Here is a 10,060-nt window from a genome sequence, read left to right as displayed (position 1 = left end):
CTTAAACTTGGAAGACAATTACTGAAAGTTAGAGCCTACTGCTAAAATAAACTTAGTTTCTCCCTTAATATGGTTGCATAGTTTTATGCTGATCCAATTTCGAATGATTATGGCCTAACATTTTTCTACCTTCTCAGAATGCATGAGATGTATTCTTCAGCTATAATGTGCTAGTTAAATGCTTGAAGGGAAAAAAACGACCATACCTCAAGTTTAAGGGTAAAAAAAGAAGAAAAAAAAGAAAAAAAAAAAGAGTTCGCCTATTTCAGTGGATGAGAGTAGACAAATACTCCTAGTCAACTGGTCTGAGATCGTTAAAGCTCCTCAAAAGCCCCTCTCTACTGTACTGAGCTTGAGGGAGAGGCAAAGATAGTTACGTGGCAGAGACCGGCTCGCCAGAATACACTGAAGTTCCAACCAAACTTGAGTCAAAATTCGTTCATCTTGCGTCGTCCCCCAGAGAGTAGGACGCTTCCATGACCGGTCGTAGCCAGGAAGACGCTGGGTACTCCTCGTTTGAGAAGTGGATGCATTGCGACTCTTCGAAGCACTGAGCGTTCAGGTGCAGATTCGAAGCGTAATCTAGACGGTCCTCGAAACAGCCTGGAGTTGGGGGCGTCGCTAAGTCCCTCTCCACCGTTTCTCGACCCTCCGAATCAAACAGATCGATGTCGGAGCTCAGGGTTTGGAAATCAAAAGGCAAATCGGGAGAGAAAGGCACTAATTCCTTTACCCCGATATTCTCCAGGTCGGCCAGCGTCGGGTGATCCTCCTGAGCGGTCGGGTAGTCGGTTGAGCAGGTTAATTCATTCGGCCAGGCATATCCATCATCCGGACTCTCAAAATTACCAACCTGAAAATCTGCAATCATGTTTGAACCGTATTCCCATTGGGCTTGATATGGTTGTTGTTCTTCGTATAAGCTGGCACTCTCCGGCAGATTGGGGAGGTGGTGGGGGGATGTAGGAAGGGGAGAGGGTGTGGGGAGGCGCTGGGGAGGAGGGGTGGGGAGAGGAGAAGAGCTGGGGAACTGGTGATGGAGAGAAGGGGTGGCGGAACTCAACGAGGTGTCCTTCTGTGTCGCCCTGGCCAAATTCTTCAGACACTCGCGGACTTTGCTGACGACTGAGGCATTGGCGGGGGGTCCATGACTGACAACCTGACGAATCTTCCCCACCCTGCCACCCCCGGAAGTCCCTACACCCCTCAGGGCATCCCCAATCCGAGCCCCGGACCCTAAAGGCGCGCATATCCTCCCGAGTTTCTTCTTAGGGCGGTATTTGTAGTCCGGGTACTCCAGACGGTGCAGGATTTTCAGCCTCTGCGCCTCCTCTCGGAACGGCCTCCGCTCCTCCTCCGTCAGCAGCCTCCAGCGCCTCCCCAGCTGCTTGGAGATCTCAGCGTTGTGCATGTCGGGCGTGTGCATGACGATCTGGCGTCTCTCCCGCTGCGACCACACCATAAACGCATTCATGGGGCGCTTGACGTGGTTGGGCGGGTGCTTCTTGGTCTGAGGGCAGAGAGGCGGATGAGCTGAGGCTGATGGATATATACATGATGGATAACTTAGGAAACTGCAAGAATCTTAAGGAGATTGTTCTTGTGCTAATTTTAAGTGATAAATGCTGAATCAACATGGTTCACATTCTCGACCCTTACGGAGCTACGATTATTGGTGATAGTGGAGCAGTTAAAAAAAAAAAAAAAAAAAAATCCTGATAATTCACCCATAATGTCATCATAATAACTGTAGTTCCGTGACGGCTGACAATCTGACCCATTTGATCCAGTTTTTCTACTCCAATCCAGGCCAACAACAACCTCTAACAAAAGGTTCTCACATTTCCCGGGCCACCCTCCTTAACCCTTTCACTACGATCACTTATTTAGTTTATTCTTGCTACCTACAGACAATTTTATTAAACTCTCAAACTGTTTCTAGAGGTGAAGGACACCCACTCTATTTCGTAAATAAATAAATAAAACTGATCTGACAACAAGAATGAAGAAAATACTAAACATCTCCCCCGTCCACCTTCTCCCCCAACCCCTTCACGTATTTTTTTTTTTTTACTGTATTCATGCTATAATACGCCTGAATTACTCGGTTTAACCCCTTCACTCCGAGGAGAAACTTTTTCTATTCTTCCTGCCACGACAATCTTAATCAGCTTAGGGGAGAGGACCTGCACTAACAGGATTAATGAAAGTTGTATCTAACCTCTTCTCAGAAATTTTTATCAATGGGAATAAATTCATCTACAGGATATACTGTGTGTGTATATATATATATATATATATATATATATATATATATATATATATATATATATATATCACAATGTTGGACTGAAGGGATTACGAGAAATTTTTCGGACTTTAGTTAGACATCCATATTTCTAGCTGGCTATGGATGCGTAAAGCCTCCTCCACAGTAATTCATTTGACATCTTACACTTTCCTCCTATCTTACCGAGGCAAACTAGGTCGATCCTTTCACTATATACATATCATAAAGGGGAACATCAACTTTTATATAAATAACAAATCGCTAAAACGAAGGAGATACTAAGTCTCATACGCCACCCAGAATACGGCCCATCGAATTAACTAATCTTTCATACAAAAGGTCTCCCTTAAGGTATATGGAAGTGTCCAAGTGCAGCAACAGCGACATTTGAAAAATGTCATCGCACTAAAGGGGTTATTTCGCCGTTAGTCTGTTTTAACCCTTCGGTCCGACAATTTTTATATTTCATTCGTACTACTTCCAGACGATTTTACACAATTTCAGGACAGACTTCAAGCTGGAGGTGTTAGGTAAAGCTTCATTAACCCCTGGACTACATCTCTAATTTGAATAAGATCGTCTAGTGGTAACAGGAATAACAGATAATCCTACGTTCTTGGACTAAACGTGCTAAAGTTATGGTAAAATATGAGGACCGCTTCGGGGAGATTCAAGCTGTTCTCTTTCGTTGTCACGTTCTTAAGTCATTTTGGTGCTGTATACGGAACAGGTAGCACTTCTTCATTTTAGACAATAAAAAAGCGAACAAACAAAATATACCTTTTGGGAAAGACGTAAAAAAATAAAGCGGCCTGAACGTCTACAAGAGACTGTTTACCGATCCTGACAACTGGCCGAGTCAGTGCATCAAACAAGCTCAAATGTACTTAATTTAAAGGCCATAAATAGGTGCGGAAACCTAAAGAGAGGCGCTGAAACCTGACAGGGGGCTGAGCCCCCCAGATCTCCCCACCCACAATTATTATAACCTACCTCAGAGCGTGCTGACAAAATAATGTGAATCAGGTGAATTATGCGCCAAAATTGAATCGTTTTTGAAGAGCGTCCAGTATTAGGCTAATGGTGCGTTCGGTAGTAATTATACGGCCATGCGAAGGTGAAGATGGCGTGTCCTTGAATCAAGTATTTACCTATGAGTATATCCGACAGGAGACATCCTTACAGATATAATACAAATATGAGTACAATAACGCTTGATGATTACAATGAAACATTTCATATTCCGTAAAATGAAAGCATAATAACGTTCCCTATTTATGAACGTTTATAATATATACCGGTATATATATCATCTCATCTCTTATCTCATCAGCCGTTTGAGTGTCCACTGCAGGACCGACCTATCCCGACTGAAGCGGGGACGATACAGCCAATGTATCTCAACCAAGTGGCTTAGGCTGTCTGGTAGAGATTGTATGTAGGGTGAGAAGTGCTTGTAAGTGTATTGTAGTGTTGGAGTGGCTTTGGATGTGTGTGTAGTCTGTGAACCAAGTGTAATCGGCCCGCGCAAGCCGACTGGATGCAAGCATACTTTATAGTATGCGACACTGGTTCAGCCACAGCACCCCTGATGTCCGCCAATGCAGTACGTGGCCAGAAAAACGCTCCCAAAGTTTATTACCCTGGTGGGGAGCGAACCCTCGTTCTTCAGTGTACCAAAACGCACACTTTACCACTGTACTAAAGAGGCTCTCTCTCTCTCTCTCTCTCTCTCTCTCTCTCTCTCTCTATATATATATATATATATATATATATATATATATATATATATATATATGAGCTAATCTACAAAAATATCACTTCATTCCCAAAGAAAATGTGAAAACGCCGTGCAGTTGTCCCCATATTTTAAGTTATGATAATATTAATCTCAGTAACTAAAATTCGAGTCCGACTTTTTACTCAGCTTAAAATTTAATTTTAGCTGTTTGTTAATCAGTAATAAGTTGAATTAAAAAAAAAAAGAAAAGAGTATTACCCCACTCACCAGATGACTAAAAATTTATATTGACATACATCTGAGGCAGGTACTTGATAACTGACGAATTACCAGTTCTTCCGTGAGTCTCTTCACTATGACTGTCTACCTTTCCTACTTGTTGCTACTTTCAGAGTGTTCCCTAGCTTGGGGGAGACGAATTAAAGGTGTTAGACAAGCTTCATTAACCCTTTCAGTAGCAAAGCTTTACCTGAGGTGAACGCATTCATCTGCAACTAATATGTACAAAAAAGACATGACTGAATCGAGGGAGTTTCATTCTGTTTGGCAATATCCAATTTTAGTTGCATCCTAGTCAACCAATACACTCCTATCGTCAAGTGCTGAAGAGGGAGGCCTTTACATGGTGGCACCGATACGTCCCTCAGCTCATTCCCTATATCCTGACAACATGATGGTCAACTGCAAGATAAAGGCAACTTACCCGGCAGTTCACTGGGTCCACGTTCATATGAACTCAAGGCTACAACTACTACAACTTATCCTACAGTTCGCTCATCTTAACTTGGTCCGGATTTTTGTAGTTTTGCAGTACTTTACGAAGCCCATAGGCAGAAAAGACTGTTGTGGCCCTACATCCTTTCCATAAAACTTCGTGACAAAAATACTAGTCTAGAGTAAATTTATTGTCACAATTCTGCATTGAAGACGGAGAGATGGCAATTTTAGGCCAAGCAAAAATAAAAATTGTATCACTGTAGTTCATTCCAACCCAACCCTCCTTCCAGCACACACGAGTTCTCGTAAAACCGAGTTTTGTTACTGTCGGTCAGACTGTTGTGCAGTACGTGCTCGGTGATGGACATGGACACCTTCATGTGGTGGCGCCGATGTAACTGGTCACCTGAACTGTCTGGTTACTTAAACGTCCCTCAACTCTCCCTATCGCACGAAAGGGGGACAGTGGACTGCTTGGGAAGGGCAACTTAAGCCTGTAGTCCACCGGGTCATGTTTCAGATGAGCCAGGGGCCACCACCACCACCACCACAACAACACGCGGTGGTGTAATTGGGGGACTGGGTGTGCACTGACTGCTGTGGATTCCATTCTATGGGAAGATCACCACAGGAAGAATGGTTGCCTAACTTAGTATCGCTTGTGCACACAACAGGTATTAATCTCAGCCTTCATTTTCTTGTAGCACCCTTCATTGTTAAAAATGGAAAGCACCTCATCGGGCTGAAGAGGATAACTGCACTTCTGAGTATTCGCCCCATGCCTTCACTGCAAGGCGTTTCTTGGGCTGAATATGATGAGGGGTGGGGGGTAGAAAAAAAAAAAAAAAAAAAGACATTAAGCGGAGATGCATTTCAGTCCCTTAACCACGAGCTGTACTAAACCCTGTATTAGGGGATGAAGAAATAAAATAAACAAGAAAAAACAAAAGAAAAGAAACCAAAGGCGGTTTTTCGCAAAAGGTTTAGCGTTAAACATCAGAACTGTTACCGCCACACGATTTTATTCGGCTTAGGGGAGACGTGTCCTATCGAAAGGGTACAACAGCTGCCCTTCAGGACGCTTTTTATATTTTTCTGCAGCCTGCAGACGATTTTACGCACCTTTAGGTGAAAGGCCTGAGGAGCGCTTCGAATGTCACTTACAGTGTTCACTAAATAATCATCTGGTGCCAGCTTGAATCTTTAATGTCCATATGCCTTCGTCGTAGGGAGGTTGAACTTTTCAAGTATGTTGCCGTAATATTCATTTTAGTCTTGCTTCCTCCAGACGATTTAATTCATTTTTAGAAAAAGTCTGGTACTGGTGCTAAAGAACTTAATGAGGATTATCTACCCTCTCCAATGAAAGTTTTTCCTGAGCTTAATAAAATCGTCTGGAGACAGCATGAATATTAAAAAAAAAAAAAGTCATCGGAGTATAGTGAGAATCAAAATAGCTTTTAATTCTTTCAGTAGGACGTATTTTTACTTATTTATTTATTTATTGTTATTAATCCTGTTACCACTAGACCATTCTACCTGGCATAGGAAGGAACTCTCATACTGAAGGGGTTAATGGAAGCTGCATCTAACCTCTTCAGTTCGAAAATCGTCCAATGGTAAAAAAAATAAATAAATACATGAAAATAAAAATAAAATCCTCTTGTGGTGGTAAACCCTCTGACCACCATGATTTCTCTGGACCGAACAGAATCGTCTGATGCAGGCCTCAGTAAAAATACCAAATGTGCGTCCGTGGCAGTGACAGTTAGGGGAGGTCTTCTGGTTGGCGTATGGAAGTTTCGTAACGCCTTTTCCTTAGCGACTATTTTGCAAGTTACATCTTAGCACGCTCCTCTGTGCTATTAATGGTGTTTCAGTATCTAAATGGTTTGCATCATCACAGGAAAGGATACTGAAACATAATATGCAGAACAATCGCTAAGGAAGAGGTGTTACGGCATCTCCAAAGCCACTACTACGACACAGACCAAGACATCTTTAACCCTTTCGCTGCCACAGACTACCCTGAGCTGTATTAAAAAAAAAAATAAATAAATAAAACGCTTAACCCTTTCAGTCTAATGACGTGTTTTAACGACTTATTCTTGCTATCTCTAGACGATTTTCCTCTACTATTAGGAGCTGTGTCGTAGTGAAGGGCTGAAGGCTGTATCTCACCTCTCCAGACCGAAAAGTTTCTTCAAAGCCGAATAAAACAGCCCGCAGACAGCAAGAATGTAATAAAAAATACGTCGTTGGATTGAGGGAGTTAATGAGGTAGTTTTCATTCTATTTACCATGAACCCCTTCAGTACGATGACGCCTTATTAAAATTTTGTCCATGTTATCACCAAGCGATTCTTGTCACCTCTGAAAGGGACAGTCGGTGCTGTTGTCGCCTCACGCTCATCTGAACGTCAACCCGGTGGACCGCAGACTAGAACTGTGTACCGACTATGAGGTTCACAGCGCTGCATACTGTGGCCCTTCAATTCGATAATGTGCTTGGCATTTTATTCTTGTTACCTGCATATGATTTTGTGCTACTTAGGTCAGATCTCTCATGCTGGACGGGGTAATGGCGGCTGTGTATCTAAAACATCCAACTCAAAAAGTTCCTCAAGCTGAATAAATTTGTTTGGAGGCTGCAAGGAAAAAACAAAACAAAACACAGGTGAAGGATCATTAAGGGCTTGCTTACACCTTCCCGGGCTCACTTTTACCCCTTCAGCCCGATTATCTTTTTTAGTTTATTTTTGCTATCTACAGACCATTTCATTTAGCTCTGGGGAGAATTTTCTGCCTGAAGTTACAAAAATTTTCCTTCATTTTTCCTTCACTACACAAGGTCTCCTTCAAGCTGAATAAAATCGTCTAGCAGTATTTAAAAAAAAAAAAAAAAAAAGGATTAATGGGATTGATAAGAACTTCAGTCACTATTTACCTCATCCGGTCAGCGACGCCATTAAATTTTATTCTGGCAATTGTGAAACGATTTATTCAACTAAAGAAGTACTTTTCATTGCAAAAGGCTTATATATATATATATATATATATATATATATATATATATTACTGTCTATACACACACACTGAATAACTAACAATTATACCAGCAGAGGACATCATTTGCATGCATCTTTCATACTCGCAGGTGATTCCGTTCAGGTTCGTCTGGAGCAGATCTAATCGCCTGGACCTAAATGAAATCGTCTGAGTATGACAGGAATAAAATACAAGGGATGTGTTCAGGCAGAAAAGGTGTACCTCAAGTTGAATAAAACAGTGTGGCAGCAGCAAGGATGGAAGCAATACAGGCTAATGTTATCACCAAGACAGGTTTGCTGGACATGGTTTCTCATCTGAAGATAATCGTCTGGGCTGGCCCGAATGAATATATATATATATATATATATATATATATATATATATATATATATATATATATATATATATATATATATATATATACACGCGTTAATGTGCTGCTGGTTATCACTGAGAGGCTTTAATAAAACAAAATCGTCTGTGGACAGCAATATCATAACGAAGGAGTTCAATGTTATATTAAAGTGATAATTTGTAGTTAATCCCTTCAATCTTGTGACGTATTTATGTATTTTATTCTTGTTATCTACAGAAAAATGTATTCAGCTCAAACAGACCTCTCGTACTGGAGGGGTTAATGAAGGCTATAATTTAACTCCGCTAGTTCACAGAACTTCCCAGGCTGAATAAAATCGTCTGGTGGTATACTGTCTATAATATGCGTCATCGGATTCAAGGGGTTAATTTCGACTGCTTAACCCCTTCAGTACGACACCTTATTTTACATCTGCTTCCGCCAGACGATTTTGTTCTGCAGGGGGTTGATATGGCCTTCACCAACCCCTTCACCACAAGACCCCTGTCCAAGGATGAGCAAAATCGTCTGGGGGTAACAACAATGTAAAACGCGTTACTGTAGTGAAGGCGATCGTTTTTTTAGGATTATTTATTCAGACCAACTCGTACTAGTGGTAGTAGTGGTGCTAGTAGTAGCAGTAGCAACAACAGTACTAGTAATAACAATAATATTATTATAATTATAATAATAATTTGTAGAAGCAGTAGTAGTGGTAGTAATAATAATAATAATAATAATAATAATACGCAGTAGTAGTAGTACTAGTAACTAATAATAATAATAATAATAATAATAATAATAATAATAATAATTACCAGTAGTAGTAGTAGTAGTAGCAGAAGCAGTATACTACAACTACTATTACCATACTACTACTAGTTATAATTTCAAAACTGAATGACAAATAACTGGATGCGTTTTCCACTGCATCGGTAACTGTAGATATATTTTGTATATTTTTTTTTTTTTTTTAGTGGCAGCACAGCGGTGATGGCAGTAGTAGCGGTACTTGTTAAATAACAATAACTACCATCACCAACTAATAATAAAACCTATTTAATATTATCATTATAATTATCATTATTATTATTAACAATAATGCCTGTAAACATCAGTACCTTCCGAATAATCACTTCTAAATCCTCATCAAACTCATCCCTGCCCTCACCTGCGTGGCGTCGGAATATGGCGTCGCCGAAGTGCCATCAATCATCAACGAGCCAAAAGCCCCGCCCCCCGACACCTCCAAGTCCGCCGTCGTCTCGCTGGGCAACATGAGACCGAAAACACGACGTGACGGAAGCGTGACTGAGCTAGGCAGGCGCGTGGGCACTTGTTTTGAGGGTGCCCAGGCAGACGTCACGGCCAAGGCTTGGCGACGTCGTCCCGCGTGGTCCAATGGGTGAGTTTTGCGCGTTACGTCATCGCCCGATCGTCCAATCGCATAAGGTTGGACGGTTGCATCATCGCCCGATCATCCAGTAGTCGAGTTTCGCGCGTTTTCGTCGCCTCACGGTCGTCCAGTCAGGGGAGCTCTCACTGTGTTGTCATGAAGACGCCGTCCAATTGCTGAATTTCGCTCGATTTCATGTCCTGGCTTTACAGCGAATGAAGTTTGCTCAGTTATATAATCGATTTTATGTATTCATTCTTTACCACAACGTCATCTAGGTAAGATCTGAATGGGTAGTAGCTGACGCGGCTATGTAGTAATGCTTTTGCACTGTTGACGTAGTTTTGCGATGTTGCGTAAGTATGTGGTTGCACAATAACATTCTGGCACTGCAACGTCATCATTTGATCGCACATTCATCTTTATTCCTCCCTGTGACGTAACAACCCTACCCAATCGTCACAGTTCCTCCCTACCACGTAATCCAAATCCAACCAATAATCTCAGTCC

At 41.7% G+C, this 10,060-nt stretch overlaps 1 protein-coding gene across 1 annotated transcript; it reads right to left on the bottom strand.

Moving 5' to 3' along the window:
• Positions 1-439: 439 nt before the first annotated feature.
• LOC145401917 (uncharacterized) lies at positions 440-9,433 on the bottom strand. The gene is made up of 3 exons (XM_080274023.1): positions 9,326-9,433; positions 1,060-1,510; positions 440-861 (listed from the first exon to the last, which is right to left on the bottom strand). The coding sequence occupies exons 1-3, from the start codon at positions 9,431-9,433 to the stop codon at positions 440-442; spliced, it is 981 nt and encodes a 326-aa protein (XP_080130149.1).
• Positions 9,434-10,060: the final 627 nt, after the last annotated feature.

This window comes from Coenobita brevimanus, chromosome 57 (assembly GCF_032717465.1).
Source record: "Coenobita brevimanus isolate Jiangsu-jjx chromosome 57, ASM3271746v2, whole genome shotgun sequence".
Classification (NCBI taxonomy): Eukaryota; Metazoa; Arthropoda; class Malacostraca; order Decapoda; family Coenobitidae; genus Coenobita; species Coenobita brevimanus.
The sequence above is the reverse complement of the archived record's forward strand: the minus strand, read 5'-3'. Positions and strand labels throughout refer to the sequence as shown.

Excerpts from the sequence above, each read along its gene's own strand:
- LOC145401917 (XM_080274023.1), bottom strand. The coding sequence starts at position 9,433 with ATGTTGCCCAGCGAGACGACGGCGGACTTGGAGGTGTCGGGGGGCGGG. Across the intron at positions 1,511-9,325 it reads CATATTCCGACGCCACGCAG|ACCAAGAAGCACCCGCCCAA; the intron begins GTGAGGGCAGGG and ends CTCTGCCCTCAG. Across the intron at positions 862-1,059 it reads ACAGAAGGACACCTCGTTGA|ATTTTCAGGTTGGTAATTTT; the intron begins GTTCCGCCACCC and ends ACATGATTGCAG.